This window comes from Lepus europaeus, chromosome 7 (genome assembly GCF_033115175.1).
Source record: "Lepus europaeus isolate LE1 chromosome 7, mLepTim1.pri, whole genome shotgun sequence".
Classification (NCBI taxonomy): domain Eukaryota; kingdom Metazoa; phylum Chordata; class Mammalia; order Lagomorpha; family Leporidae; genus Lepus; species Lepus europaeus.
This window is the reverse complement of record NC_084833.1, coordinates 115,411,899-115,428,269: the sequence shown is the minus strand read 5'-3', so window position 1 is coordinate 115,428,269 and position 16,371 is coordinate 115,411,899. Positions and strand designations below refer to the sequence as shown.

The window sequence follows — 16,371 nt, the reverse complement described above, 5'->3', positions numbered from 1 at the left end:
GTAATAGTTATTCATATCAGACATTTATTTTAAGGATCAAATGAGATGGTTAAAAAATATTTAAATTCCCAAAAAGTTCCCGACATACGGTAAGAGTCAAATTAATGGAACCCATTATGCTAAAGCACATCAAATTGTGGGGAGTCAAATGCGTTAATAGGCAGCCTGGAAATTGAAGGTGGAAAATGTTCCCTCCCAAAAAAAGTTATCTTTAGCAAGATCAAAAGTGTCCACCCTCCTTCCTTAGGAATCTACAAATTTACAGTGAGAATGCAGGGGAGTGGGGATCCCATGCTCCCGAGCTCACAGTTTATTGTGACAACAAGTTACCTATTCCACCCTTCTGGGTGGCTTTTTTGTTTTATCATGAGCAAGCCAGACAGGATAAAGGATTACAATCAGGTCTTTTGATGGGTTTTGTTCCCACTTTGTAACTGAATGTCAATCAAAATTGTGCTTCAAAACTCCACTGCCACGAACATATCAGGGTTTTTCCTCTCTTGGAAGCCACCCTCCGTGCCACTCTGGCTGGAGCTCTTTGACTCTAATAAATCTTGTTTGTTAAATCTCTCTGCTTGTCCGCTTGGAAATTTTTCTATGTGAGACAAAGAACCAAGGTAATAATAATTTATCCACCGCTTTTTTCTCATAACAAAATTACTCAATGAGTTTTTAAAAATAGATTTATTTTATTTATTTGAAAGGCAGAGTTACACAAAGAGAGGGAGAGAGAGAAAGAAAGAGATCTGCTGGTTTACTCCCCAAATGGCCACAACAGCCAGGCCTGGACCCAGCTGAAGCCATAAGCCAGGAACTTTTAGACGAGTCTCCCAGGTGCGTTAACAGGAAGCTGGATTAGAGGCAGAGCAGCCGGGTCTCGAACCAGCACTCCAATATGGAATGCTAGTGTGGCAGGCAACAGCTCAATCTGCTGCACCCAACACCAGCCCCAAGATTTTGAATTTTTGGCTTGGGATGCTCAACATGTACCATGACCTAATTTTAGTATATAATCATCCCCACAAAAAGAAACCCCAAACCCTTGGCAGTCACTCCCCATTCTCTCTCATTCTCCACCACAGCCAGCTACTGATCTACTATCTATATTTGCCTATTTGGGGTATTCCATATAAATAGAACATATAATGTGTACTGTTTTGTGACTGCCTTTTTCACTTAGCATGTTTTCATGGTTCATCCTTGTTTTAATATATATCAATATTTGATTTCTTTTTATTGATGAATAATTAACATTCCAATGTGTAGAGGTAATATACCAAATTTATTTATTTTCTTTCTTTTAAACTTTTATTTAATAAATATAAATTTCCAACGTACAACTTTTGGATTATAGTGGCTTTTTCCCCCCATAACTTCCCTCCCACCCGCAACCCTCCCATCTGCCACTCCTCCCCCATCCCATTCACATCAAGATTCATTTTCAATTATCTTTATATACAGAAGATCAATTTAGTATATACTAAGTAAAGATTTCAACAGATTGCACCCACACAGAAACACAAAGTATAAAGTACTGTCTGAGTACTAGTTATGCTGTTAATTCACATAGTACAACACTTTAAGGACAGAGATCCTACATGGGGAGTAAGTGCACAGTGACTCCTGTTGGACACTTATTTATGATGTCAGTAATCACCCGAGGCTCTTGTCATGAGCTGCAAGGCTATGGAAGCCTCTTGAGTTTGCCAACTCCGATCGTATTTAGACAAGGCCATAGTCAAAGTGAAAGTTCTCTCCTCCCTTCAGAGAAAGGTACCTCCTTCTTTGATGGCCTATACTTTCCGCTGGGATCTCACTCACAGAGATCTTTCATTTAGGTCACTTTTTTTTTTTTTTTTTTGCCACAGTATCTTGGCTTTCCATGCCTGAAATACTCTCATGAGCTTTTTAGCCAGATCCAAATGCCTTAAGGGCTGATTCTGAGGCCAGGGTGCTATTTAGGACATCTGCCATTCTATGACTCTGCTGTGTATCCTGCTTCCCATGTTGGATTGTTCTCTCCTTTTAAATTCTATCAGTTAGTATTAGCAGATACTAGTCTTGTTTATGTGATCCCTTTGACTCTTAGTTCTATCATTATGATCAATTGTGAACTGAAATTGATCACTTGGACTAGTGAGATGGCATTGGTACCTGCCACCTTGATGGGATTGAATTGGAATCCCCTGGCACATTTCTAACTATACCATTGGGGTAAGTCCAGTTGAGCATGTGCTGAACTGTACATCTCCTCCCTCTATTATTCCCACTCTTATATTTAACGGGGATCATTTTTCAGTTAATTTTAAACACTTAAGAATAATTGTGTGTTAATTAAAGAGTTCAACCAAAGGTATTAAGTAGAAGAAAAAAATACTAAAAGGAATAAAGTAGTAAGTTGTTCCTCAACAGTCAGGACAAGGGCAGATCAAGTCACTGTTTCTCATAGTGTCCATTTCACTTCAACAGGTTTCCTTTTAGGTTCTCATTTGTCACAGATCAGGGAGAACATATGATATTTGTCCCTTTGGGACTGGCTTATTTCACTCAGCATGGTGTTTTCCAGATTCCACCATTTTGTTGCAAATGACCGGATTTCATTTTTTTTTTTTACTGCTGTATAGTATTCTATAGAGTACATATCCCATAATTTCTTTATCCAGTCTTCTGTTGATGGGCATTTAGGTTGATTCCATGTCTTAGCTATTGTGAACTGAGCTGCAATAAACATTGAGGTGCAGACAGCTCTTTTATTTGCCAATTTAATTTCCTTTGGGTAAATTCCATGGAGTGGGATGGCTGGGCTGTGTGGTAGGGTTATATTCAGGTTTCTGAGAAATCTCCAAACTGATTTCCATAGTGGCTTTACCAGTTTGCATTCCCACAAACAACGTCCCTTTTTCCCCATTTAGCTCTTCATCAGCTGATGACTGTTTCCATGTTGGGGTTATTATACATCTATAGACATTTATATGTATGTTTTTCTATGGTTAAGTGCTTTAATTCCTCTTGGATACATGCCTATGAGTGGAATTGGTGCAGCATATAGCAAGTTTGTTTTAACACTTTGTAGAGCTGATAGACTGTTTTCCAAACCACTGTTTTTTTTTTTTTTTTTTAATTGAGAAGGCTTTTAATGATGTAGGATTTCAGAGAAAAGTAGGAAGGAACATAAATACACACTTTGCCCAAGTAGAATATAATAATTAAGCACAGAGAAAAAAAAATTAAACATCATGATGATCAAGACATAATAATTACAAGGATAAAATCATATACCCGTTAGTCGGAAGATAAAACATTTTATACTAGCAAGCAGTGTGTGCTCACATAGCAGCATAAATACTAAAATTGGATGATCCATAGCTTAGCATGACTTCTGCACAAGAATGAAATGCTAAGTGGTGAAGTATTCCATATGTTTTTCAGCAGAGAGACGGAAATCTTAAAAAGGAACGAGAACAGAAATTTTGGAAATGGGGGACTGAAATAAACATACAGTTGAAAGCCTCAGCCGCAGATATATAAAGCAGAATAAAGAAGGTCTGAACTTGAAGACAGACCTTATGAAGTGTCCCAGACCAAAATAAAAACTAAAGTAAAAAATTAGAGAGAGGCCCCAAGGCCTTTGGGACACCATTAAAGGGTCAAACATTCCTGCTGACACACTGTCCTCTGGTGGCTGTCACCAGAGGAGGCAGGGTTCGGGACGTGTGTTGGGGACACAATACGATGGGCTTCTGGCAAGCAGCAAACATTCAAATTTGGGGAATCCCAGAGGGCAAAGAACGGAAACAGTTTTCTTGGCAGAGACCGTACAAGCCAGGAGGGAGTGGAAATGACTACATGCAAACTCAGAAAAAAGAACTGCCAACCACGAACTCTCTCCCCAGCCAAGCTATCTTTCAGACATGGAGAGGTAAGGACTTTTCAAAATAAGCGGAAACTAAGGAATTTGTCACTAGCAGACCGACCTCATGAAAGATGTTGAATGTGATATGGGAATTTGACCCCTTAAAAATATATCGGAATGTGGCCCCTTAAAGTTCCCCAGAAGTCCCATCTGGGGTACCACGTATGTTATCGGAATTTGGGGTGCCATACGATATCACCATATGCTTATTAATAAATCCCCAATAAAGCCTATGTGGGTTCTTGTCTAATATTCAGAGAATTCTAAATACCGCCATAAATGAACGAGGTAGCATGGTACATTTAAAGCTTTTATTCAGTGAGAAAGATGCATAGGAGAGTGAGGGCTTTATCTAACAGAGAGGGGTAAATTTGGGTTTATACCGAGCACCAGGAACCAGCCACGTGGAAGAGCATCTAGACCAGGAAGCATAGGGTGGGTTGGCCCGTAGGCCACACGCCCTAGAGGTGCAGGGCTGCAGCCAGCCCCCTGCTGGCAAGAGGCCAGAGCCAAGAGAAAGGAGGAAAGGGCCAGACACACCCTGTCCCAGGCTTTTAATTCACTTTCAAAGGGGAGTGGTTAATTAATCTGATTGGCTGGTGGGCACTCAGGTGTGGCCAGGTGGGGCATGAGGTCACACGGGGGCGTGGTGAAGGCGTAATCTTCCAGCTTACAAACCTAATCAATTTTAACCTGTATGCCTACCTACTTCAAAGGGAGTCACATTCAGAAGCAAAAGAAAGATAACTAGCATGAAAACATGGAAGATACAAAGAAAAGTATAAAGAAAAAAGAGAAGTAGGAAACAAGTAAACCTTTAAAAAAAATTTGATTCATTTGAAAGGCAGAGTTAGAGAGAGGGACAGAGGGAGAGGTCTTCATCCACTGGTTCACTCCCGAGATGGCCACAATGGCCAGAGCTAGGCCAGGCCAAAGTCAGAACTCAGGAGCTTCATCTAGGTCTCCTGTGGGAGTGACAGGAGCCCAGGTACTTGGGCCCTTCTGCTGCTTTCCCAGGCACATTAGCAGGAAGCTGGATAGAAAGTGGAGCAGCTGGGACTTGAACCTGCACTCATGTGGGATCCCAGCATCGCAGACAGCAGCTTAACCTTCTGTGCCACAATGCCAGTCTCAGAATTAAATCTTATCACTCCAGGAAACCATCAAACCACAAAATGAGTGATAATAGAAGAAGAAAAGAACAAAGGGTATTCAAAAACAAGAACATCAACAAATGACAGAATTAAATACTTATCAATAATAACCTTGAATACAAATGAACTAAATTCTCCAGTTAAGACACAGGCTAATTTTTTTTTTTTAAAGCAAGGTTCAACAATATGTTGCCTATGAGAAACTCACTATTCTGGTAAAAGGCACACAGATTGAAGGTGAAAGGATGGCAAAAACATTCTGTGCAAGCAGAAAGTAGCTAATCTTATAGAACAAAAATTGTAACATCAGAAGGTGACTATAAAATGATAACAAGATCAATTCAACAAGAAGATGTAATTATTATGAATGTACATGCACCTAATGCCAGAGCACCAACTTTATAAAACAAACATTATTAGCTAAAGGGAGAGATAAGCTCCAATATAATAAAAGTTTTCACTTTTATCAATGGACAGATCATCCAAACAAACAAACAAAAAATCAATGGAGGCAGTGCTGTGGCATACACTGCCTGCAGTGCCTGAATCCCATATGGGCACTGGTTCGAGACACAGCTGCTCCACTTCCAATCCAGCTTTCTGCTATGGCCTGGGAAAGCAGTAGAAGATGGTCTGAGTCCTTGGGCCCCTGCACCCACATAGGAGACCTGGAAGAAGCTCCTGGCTCCTGGCTTCGGTTTGGCACAGCTCCAACCTTTGTGGCCAATTGGGGAGTGAACCAACGAATGGAAGACCTCTCTCTCTCTCTGCCTCTCCTTCTCTGTGTAACTCTGATTTTCAAATAAATAAATAAATCCTTTTTAAAAAAAAAATCAATGGATAGATCATACAGGAAAAAAAAAAGGCAACAAATAAATATCAGAGTTAAACTGCTGTGGACCAAGTGGACCTAACATGTTTACAGAATATCCAATGGCTATAGAATACACATCCTTTCATGAGCACAGGGGCATCCTATAAAACAGACCATATGTGAGATCACAAGATGAGTCTCAACAAGGTTTTAAAACGAAAGTGGGGCCAGCTTTGTGCCACAGTGCATTAAGCTGCTGCTTGCAATGCTAATACCTCATATTGGTGTTCAAGCCCCCACTGCTCCACTTCCAGTCCAGCCTCCTATGAATACACCCAAAAGGCAGCAGCAGATGGCCCAAGTATTTGTGTCCCTGCCACCCAAGTGGGAGACCCAGGTGGAGTTTCAGGCTCCTGGCTTCCATCTGTCTCAGCTCTGGCCATTGTGGCCATTAGGGGACTGAGCCAGCAAATGGAAGATCTTTTTCTGTCTCTCTCTTTCTCTGTCACTCTACCTGTCAAATAAATAAATAAATTGCTTAAAAATTGAAATCATATTCGTCTTTTCTGATTACAATGAGATAAAACTAGAAATCAACAATAAAAGATACTTTAGGGATTACACAAATGCATGGTGACTGAAAAACATACTTTTGAATGAATAGTGGGGCATTGAAGAAATCAAAAGGGAAATTAAAGAATTCCCTGAAACATGGGATCAGCATTGTGGCATGCCAGGTTAGGCCACCTCCTATGATGCCAGCATCAATACGGCTCCATTTCCTATCCAGCTCCTGCTAATGTGCCTGGGAAGGTAGCACAAGACAGTCCAAGTACTTGGGCCCCTGCAGGATCTGGGAGAAGCTCCTGGCTCCTGGCTTCATCCAGGCCCTGCCTTAGCCATTGTGGCCATTTGGGGAGTGAACCAATGGATGGAAGATCTCTCCTTGTCTCTCCCTCTCCCTGTAACTCTGGCTTTTACATACATACACACATACATAAACATTTAAAAAAATTCCTTGAAGCAAATGAAAATGGGAACACAATGCTAAAACTTATGAGATATAGCAAAACAGTCCTGAGGGAAGTTTATAAAAATAAACTTTTATATATAAAGATAAAAGATTTCAAATAATCATCCTAAAGATGTGTCCCATGGTTCAGAAAAAAACAAAAACAAAGCAAACCCAAACTTAGTAGAAGGAAAGAAATAGGAAAGAAAAGAGGAGAAATAACTGAAATAGAAACTAAACAACAACAATAAAAAGAAAAGAATCAATTAAACAATGAGTTGAATTTGGAAAAGATAAAATTGATAAACCCAGGCTGGTACTGTGGCATAGTAGACTAAGCCTCCACCTGTGGTGCCGGCATCCCACATGGGCACCGATTCGAATCCCAGGATGCCTCACTTCCGACCCAGCTCTCTCCTTATGGCCTGGGAAAGCAGTGAAAGATGGCCCAAGTGCTTGGGCCTCTGTGCCCACGTGGGAGAACTGGAGGAAGCTCCTGGCTCCTGGCTCCTGGCTTCAGATCAACCCAGCGCCAGCTGTTGCAGACATTTGGGGAGTGAACCAGCAGATAGGAGACCTCTCTCTGTCTCTCTGCTCTGCCTCCCAAATAAATAAAATCTTTTTAAGAGAACTGATACATCTTTAGTCAGGCTAACCAAGAAAAAAAGAAGACTCAAATAAATAAAATCAGCGATTAAAAAGGAGATACTACAACTGATACCACAGAAAAAGTCATTAGGGACTATTATAAATAACTGTATCTCAGCAAATTGGAAAACCTAGAAAAAATGGGTAAGTTTCTGGACACAAATAACTTACCAAAATTGGACCATGAAGACAGAAAGAAAACCTGAACAGATGAATAATGAGTAATGAGATTGAATAAAAAAAAAAAAAAAGAAAAACTCTCAACAAAGAAAACCACAGGACCTCCTTCTTTGATGGCCCTGTTCTTTCCACTGGGATCTCACTCACAGAGATCTTTCATTTAGGTCTTCTTCTTTTTTTTTTTTTTTTCCATGGTATCTTGGCTTTCCATGCCTACAATACTCTCATGGGCTCTTCAGCCAGATCCGAATGCCTTAAGGGCTGATTCTGAGGCCAGAGTGTTGTTTAGGACGTCTGCCATTCTATGAGTCTGCTGTGTATCCCACTTCCCATGTTGGATCTTTCTCTCCCTTTTTGATTCTATCAGTTAGTATTAGCAGACACTTGTCTTGTTTGTGTGATCCCTTTGACTCTTAGACCTATCAGAGTCATCAATTGTGAACTGAAATTGATCACTTGGACTAGTTAGATGGCATTGGTACATGCCACCTTGATGGGATTGTATTGGAATCCCTTGGCACATTTCTAACTCCATCATTTGGGGCAAGTCTGATTGAGCATGTCCCAAATTGTACATCTCCTCCCTCTCTTTTTCCACTCTTAAATTTAACAGGGATCACTTTCCAGTTAAAATTTAAACACCTAAGAATAATTGTGTGTTAATTACAGAGTTCAACCACTAGTACTAGAACAACAACAACAACAACAACAAATACTAAAAAGGATAAAGTATTACATTGTACATCTAGAGTCAGGACAAGAGCTGATCAGGTCATTGTTTCTTATAGTGTCCATTTCACTTCAACAGGTTTCCCCTTTGGTGCTCAGTTGTCGCCAATCAGGGAAAACAAATGATATTTGCCTCTTTGGGACTGGCTTAATTCACTCAGCATGATGTTTTCCAGATTCCTCCATCTTGTTGCAAATGACCGGGTTTCATTGTTTCTTACGGCTGTATAGTATTCTATGGAGTACATGTCCCATAATTTCTTTATCCAGTCTACTGTTGATGGGCATTTGGGTTGGTTCCAGGTCTTAGCTATTGTGAATTGAGCTGCAATAAACATTAATGTGCAGATGGCTTTTTTATTAGCCAAATTAATTTCCTTTGGGTAAATTCCAAGGAGTGGGATGGCTGGGTTGTATGGTAGGGTTATGTTCAGGTTTCTGAGGAATCTCCAGACTGACTTCTTTCTGTGAAGGGAGGAGAGAACTTCCACTTTGACTATGACCCTACTGGAATAAGATCAAAGTCAGCGAACTCTAAAGGCTTCCATAGCCCTGGCAACTCATGACTAGAGCCTAGGGAGATTACTGACGCCATGAACAGGAGTGTCAAATTGTTAAGTCAGCAACAGAAGTCACTGTGTACTTACATCCCATGTGGGATCTGTCCTTAACGTGTTGTCTAATGTGCAGTGATGCTATAACTAGTACTGAAACAGTATTTTTACACTTTGTGTTTCTGCGTGGGTACAAACTGATGAGATCTTTACTAATTATATACTGAATCGATCTTCTGTATATAAAGATAATTGGAAATGAAAAAAAAAACCTGGTGTTAAATTGGAAATGGCATAGAAAATTAATTAATTTTTTTAAAAAATATTATGTAAGATCTCTGTCTTTAATGTGCTGTACACTCTTATTTAATGCTATAACTAGTACTCCAACAGTTTTTTTTTTTTTCACTTTGTGTTGCTATATGGGGGCAAACTGTTGAAATCGTTACCTAATATATACTAAACTGATCTTCTGTATATAAAGAGAATTGAAAATGAATCATGATGTGATTGGAAGGGGAGAGGGAGTGGGAAAGGGGAGGGTTGTGGGTGGGAGGGAAGTTTTGGGAGGGGGAAGCCATTGTAACCCATAAGCTGTACTTTGGAAATTTATATTCATTAAATAAAAGTTTAATAAAAAAAAAAAAAAGAAAACCACAGGACCAGATAGCATTACTGTCGAGTTCTACTGAACTTTTAAGAACTAACACAGTACTTCTTTTTTTTACAGGCAGAGTAGACAGTGAGAGAGAGAGAGACAGAGAGAAAGGTCTTCCTTTGCCATTGGTTCACTCTCCAATGGCCGCTGCTTTCGGCGTGCTGCGGCCAGCGCACTGCGCTGATCCAAAGCCAGGAGCCAGGTGCTTCTCCTGGTCTCCCATGGGGTGCAGGGCCCAAGCACTTGGGCCATCCTCCACTGCACTCCCTGGCCACAGCAGAGAGCTGGCCTGGAAGAGGGGCAACCGGGCCAGAATCCGGCACCCAGACTGGGACTAGAACCCGGTGTGCCGGCACCACAGGCGAAGGATTAGCCTATTTAGCTGCGGCGCCGGCCAACACAGTACTTCTTAAATTATTCCAAAAAATTGAAAGGGAAGGAACCCTTCCAAACTCTTTCTATAAAGCCAGAAATGCCTTGAACCCCTAACCAGTGACACAACACCACCAAAACAAACAAACAAAATATTAGCAAATCAAACAGCTCCACTTCCAGCCCAGCTTCCTGCTAATGCACCAGGGAAATGGCCCAAGTCCTTGGACTCCTGCTAGCCACATGGAAGACCTGTAACACTCCTGCTCCTGACTTGCCTAGCCCAACTCCAGCTATTGCCATCTAGGGAATGGGCCAGTGGATGGAAGATCTCTCTCTCCCTGCTTCCCCTCTCAGTAACTCTGCCTTTCAAATAAATAAACATTTTTAAAAAGAAATATGAATCACCAGCAATATAAAAAATGCTCAATATAACTAATGATCAGGGAATGAAAATAAAAACCACAATGAGATACCACCTCACTCCAGTTAGGATGACTATTATATATATATATATATATATATATATATATATATATATATATATAATAAGAAATAGCAAATGCTAGCAATGAATGCAGATAAAGAGGAAATCTCATACACTGTTGAAAGAAATATCACTTAGTACAGCCATTGTACTAAGTATGGAGGTTCCTCAAAAAAGCTGAAAAATAGATCCAGCATAAGACTGTTATCCCACTTCTGTGTATGCATCTGAAGGAAATGAAGACGGCATAGTAGAGAGACAGCTGCACCCCCGTGCACAGTACAGCACTGTTCACAACAGCCAAGGAAGGGACCCATGTCAGAGTGCCTGGGACCCAGCCTCCCGCTAATGCACCTGCGAGGCAGCAGATCATGACCCAAGTACTTGGGTTCCTGCCACCCACGTGGGAGACCCAGATGGAGTTCCTGGCTCCTGGCTTCTTTCTGGCCTAGCCCTGGGTGTTGCAGGCAATGTGTGAGCATTCCTATTTCTGGCCTTTCTGACCATAGCTATCCAGTGCATGTAAAATGGATTATCATTGTGGTTTTGAATTGCATTTTGCTGATGGTTAGTGATATTGATCATCTTTGGGGGTGTTTATTGGCCATTTCTGTATGTTGTCTGGAGAATTGTCTATTCACATACTTTGCCTACATTAAGATTGGGTTACTGGTGTTTTTACTAAGTTATAAGAGCTCTTTATACATTCTGGATACCAGTCATGTACCAGATGCATTAGTTGCTATTGTTTCTTCCCTTTCTGTAGGTTGCTCTCACTTTCTTGATGCTACCATTTCCACCATGAAAGTTTTTTTATTTCCGTATAGTCCAATTTATTTTCCTTGTTGCTTGTGCTTTTGCTGTCGCATGTAAGAAACCATTGTCTAGCCCCAGATCATGGAGATTTACTCCTATTTTCTTTTAAGCATTTTCTAGGGGCAGGCATTGTGGGTCATTTAGGGAGTGAACCAGCAACTGGACAATCTCTCTCTCTTTCAAATAAATAATACATAAAATAAGTAAATAAAATTTTAAAATGAAGTGATAAGCATTTTTTTTTTTTGACAGGCAGAGTTAGGCAGTGAGAGAGAGAGAGACAGAGAGAAAGGTCTTCCTTCCGTTGGTTCACCCCCCAAAATGGCCACTATGGCTGGCACTGCGCTGATCCGAAGCCAGGAGCCAGGTGCTTCCTCCTGGTCTCCCATGCGGGTGCAGGGCCCAAGCACCTGGACCATCCTCCACTACCCTCCCAGGCCACAGCAGAGAGCTGAACTGGAAGAGGAGCAACCAGGACAGAATCTGGTGCCCCAACCGGGACTAGAACCCAGGGTGCTGGCGCCGCAGGCAGAGGATTAGCCAATGAGCCACAGCGCCAGCCGTGATAAGCATTTTAAAATGAGTTTTCTGGCTTCATTCTATTAGGTATATAGTCCCTTTGAATTAACTTCTATGTATAGTACAAGGAAGGTGTCCATGTGAGTGGCCAGTCATTCCAAGAACCATCTCATGAAAATATTATTGTTTTACGTGTGGAATTGTTTGGGCAGATTTCTAAGTTCCTAGGTGAGTTGAGTACAATTTCATGGGTTACAGTTTTGTTGTTATACTTTTGTTGCAGTGTTAATGTGAACACAGTGACATGTATTTTCTGTTTCTGCCACCAGAGAGCAGCACTAGCTTAGATTTTTGTCCCTTTCCTGCCCAACCTAGTTCAAAAAGTGGCTATGGGTTTTAATCAAATACCCTCCACAAGAGCTGTTCTGTCTTTCTCTAACCTCCCGATAACCCTGACTTTGGCTTCTCTGGCATTGTAAATCTCAGTCTCCTATGTTTTTGGCTCTCTTGAACCTGGATTTTTCTGTCCTCTGGTGGGGGAGTGAGGTGGGGTGGGGTCATGTCTGGGGCTCCATGAGTGAACTTGAACTAGAACTTGATTTACATACAATCAATTAGAAAGCAGTGCACATTTATTGTTAAACTGTGGAGCGTATAAGCAAGCAATCTGCAAACGTCAAAAGCCCAACAGGGGCACGCATTCGCCCACCCCACAGTTGCACTGCTCAGCGAAAGCGGAGAGCTTGCTCCAGGCTGCCTCACTTTTGGCCCAGTGTAGAAAAGCTGCTTTCTCTTTATGGGTCAGAGGCATGGGCTGATTGCTATGTGTGACTAAACGCACTTACTATGTATGACTAAGTTTTATTTTTGACTAAATAAAAACAGACAGACACATCCTTATTTACTAAATAGTGGAGGGGAAATCAGGACGAGCATTTGGAAGGCTGTGCGACATGTTTGCTGAGGCCCTTCCCTGCCTCCTCCCTTGCTCTTGGGTGAGACGCTCTGCAAGGGCAGGCCTCACGCCGTGTCTCCGCAGAGCTGCTGATGGACAGCCGGTAATAGCTCCCAGAGCATCGAGAGGGATGCTGTCCCGGCTGGGATCTTCTCTGGCTCCCACGGCCTGCCTGACGTGGATTCCAGAGTCCTAGGGCCCTGCAACTCCGCGCACCACCTACCTCCTGCAACCCCAGTGTCGGAGCTGCCTTTACACCACTTTTCCCCAGTGCATGCTAGCCAGACTGTCCCGGGGGAGCTGGCTGCTAGGATGGACGCAAGAGAGGGGGCAGCTGGGACAGCACCGCTCTCGATGCTCTGGGAGCTATTACCGGCTGTCCGTCAGCAGCTCCGTGGAGCAGGAATGATGACCCGGGCTCATTCAGGGACTGGAGCCGGAGGAGGGGTCCCCACTTTGATGTGGGCCAAGAGGTCAAGGAGGGAGCAGGAGGTGAGGGCCAGGGCGAGGGCCACCGGACACAACCTCCTCTGCCCTCGCTGGCTTCCGGGAAGACGCCAGCTCGGCTCCCCGACCCCTTTCATCTCTCCACACTCTAGGGCTCGTTCCCTCCACCCTTGGCCCCTGAGGCTGCCCCCGGAGGATGCTTTGGGCTCCGCATCCCAAGTCCAGCCAGCGTCCTGAGGGGTTCATGGTGGCCAGGCCCCTCTGCCCACTTAATTGGTGGGGGGTCTTAGGGAATGGGTGGTCATGAGCTCATGCATGAGATACCTACTTCTCAGAGCCAGACAGGTGAATACCCCCGTAGGAATCAGGGAGGAGCCCTGGAGGCCACAGCACTCTACCTCAGTTAGGTGCAGGGACCCTTCCACCCTGCTTCTCATGGGCAGCTGCCGAGCCTGGCCTCACACACCTGCAGCTGCAAGGAACTTCCCAACCACTGAGAGCTCCCAGCCTCACTGGATGGGGAGAGGAGATGAGAGGAACAGAGAGGCTGGGAGATGGAAGACAGTCGGGAAGGAGAGCACCATGGCTGCCTGAGCTCCTTGCAGGCCCCTGAATCTCCTCTCTCTCTCTCTCTCTCACACACACACACACACACACACACGGTCCCCTCCAAGCCAAGCCTGAAAGGCTGCCAGTTCATCCTGGCCCAGTTTGGGGAGTCTGGCCTTTTTCCTGTCTAGAGTTACAGAATTTTCCAGAAGTTTCCTTGGGTTATTTTCTGGAGTTATAAACCAGATTTCCCCCCTGTCCTCCTCCTTCTCTGGCCTAGGGAAGAAAAGTCAGCCGGGGAAGAAGGCAGAGGGCTTGGAGGGGCTGAGCCCACAGCCAGCGCCAGCTCTTCCTCTCCTGCCTCCTGCGGGAGACCCGGGAGTCTAGCCCAGCGATAGTCTGTTTAGCGTTCAGCGGCCGTTGCCACGCGGAACCTCTTCCATGTATTTGTTTACTTAAAGCTCCCGGTAGCACCGCAGTGAAAAACATACAGGTCCTTCTAACTCTCACTTCCCTTTTACAGATGAGGAGCAAGGAGCCCAGAGGGCCCGGCTGATGTCCTGAGGTCACATCTGAACTTAGCAGAATCAGCTTTGGACCCACGTCTGTCCAACTTTGGCTGTGCAATGCACCTGCATTGCTCCAGTGGCCCAACAAAGAAATCCCAGGTGTCCTCTTTCCAGTCTCCCCAGCTCAGATCCCAACCAGGGCAGGCAGCAGCCCCAAGCACAAAGGCGGAGCAAGTGTTGATGGAAAGATTGGTGTTTCTCTCTCTTTCTATAACTCTATCTGTCAAATAAATAAATAAAATATTTAAAAAAAAAAAGAACTAGAGGAGTTTGGGGGGTCCTTTTATTTATTTATTTTATTTATTTATTTTTAAAGATTTATTTATTTTTATTTGAAAGTCACTTACACAGAGAGGAGAGGCAGAGACAGAAAGAGAGACAGAGAGAAGTCTTCCATCCACTGGCTCACTCCCCAATGGGCCTCAACGGCCAGAGCTGCGCCAATCTGAAGCCAAGAGCCAGGAGCTTCTTCCGGGTCTCCCACACAGGCCCAGGGGCCCAAGGAGTTGGGCCTTCTTTCACTGCTTTCCCAGGCCATAGCAGAGAGCTAGATCAGAAGTGGAGCAGCAGAGTCTCAAACTGGAGTCCATATGGGATGCTGGCACTTCAGGCCAGGGCATTAACTCACTGCACCACAGCGCCGGCTGGGGGATCCTTTTAAAAAATTATTTATTTGAGAGGAGAGAGACTGCCTCAGGATTTGTATGCGAGTTGGAAGTGAAGCTTCCCAGAAGGGACCCCAATGCAGAGTCCAGACTTAGGCTGGGAGAGATGGACTCCACCCTCCCGATGGCTCTGGAGGCTGAAATCCAGGCGTGGGCAGGGTCCATTTCTCCCGAGTCCCTCTTGTGGGCCTGCAGATGGCCCCCGCTCTCCCTGTGGCCTCACCTGGTCACCTGTCTCTGAGTGTCGGAAGCCCTCTTATAAAGACTCCAATCAGATTGAATCAAGGCCGGCACTGTGGCGTAGCGGGTAAAGCCACTATCTACAGTGCCAGCATCCCATTTGGGCACTGGTTCAAGTCCAGGCTGCTCCACATCAGATCCAGCTCTCTGCTGTGGCCTGGGAAAGCAGTAGAAGGTGGCCCAAGTCCTTGGGCCCCTGCATCCACGTGGGAGACCTGGAGGAAGCTCTTGGCTCCTAGTTTCAGATCGGCGCAGCTCTGGCCATTGCAGCCAACTGGGGGGTGAACCAGCGGATGAGAGACCTCTCTCTGTGCCTCTGCCTCTGCCTATCTATAATTCTGCCTTTCAAATAAATAACTAAATAAATCTTTAAATTTTTTTTAATTTATTTATTTGAAAGTCAGAAATAGAGAGTGAGAGATCTTCCATCTACTGAGTCACTCCCCAAATGGCTACAATAGTCAGGGCTGGGCTAGGCCAAAGCCAGGATCTGGGAGCTTCATTTGGGTCTTCCATGTGGGTGCAGGGGCCAGGGACTTGGGCCATCTTCCACTGCTTTCCAGGCACATTCATAGGGAGCTGGATCAGAAATAAGAGCCGCCTAGACTCGAACTGGCGCCATACGGGATGCCAGCATCACAGGTGATGGCTTTATCCACTGTCTGACCTCTGAAGAAAAGTCACATGCTGAGGTGCTGGGGATCTGGAGTTGAACATAAGAATGTGGGGGCCACAATTTAGCCCGCGATGCACACGGCCCAGTGCTGGTGGGGACAAGCATCGTGACAAGGGCAAGCAGGCTGAGCAGTTTCCCAGTGGCCTCATTCAGATCCTCACACGGCTTCACACAGGAGGCATTTCGAAGAGGCCAGATCCAGGGGGGCAGATTGGCTGAGGGCACAGAGCCAGGCGGTGAGGAGGCCGAGGTTCTTGCCCACTGCATGCTGGTGCCACCAATTGGAGAAGCACTTGGATTTCTCCTGCGTTTTCTGGAGGGGAGACAGGTTGCAAGGTTCCCCTCATTGGTCTGTTTTTCCAGAGTCCCGAGGGGAATGCAGAACAGCCCTTAAGGATGCCACTGGGACTACTG

The 16,371-nt window shown here is 44.3% G+C and overlaps 1 protein-coding gene and 1 non-coding gene across 3 annotated transcripts in view; both read left to right on the top strand.

Moving 5' to 3' along the window:
• RPUSD4 (RNA pseudouridine synthase D4) overlaps positions 1 to 14,541 on the top strand; it is a 33,719-nt gene extending 19,178 nt beyond the window's left edge. The window contains exon 8 of one of the 2 annotated variants that reach the window (XR_009866424.1): positions 303 to 1,176. Coding sequence is in view for 1 of the 2 variants with exons in the window: in XM_062197318.1 (XP_062053302.1) it covers positions 14,331 to 14,363 (33 nt within the window). In the remaining variant the exon portion in view is untranslated. Of the gene's footprint in view, positions 1 to 302; positions 1,177 to 14,330 lie in introns of those variants that run through there. The other variant, XM_062197318.1, reaches the window with a different exon arrangement.
• On the top strand, positions 3,323 to 3,424 carry LOC133764931 (U6 spliceosomal RNA). The gene has a single exon (XR_009866499.1). It is a non-coding gene; the product is annotated as a U6 spliceosomal RNA (small nuclear RNA).
• Positions 14,542 to 16,371: the final 1,830 nt, after the last annotated feature.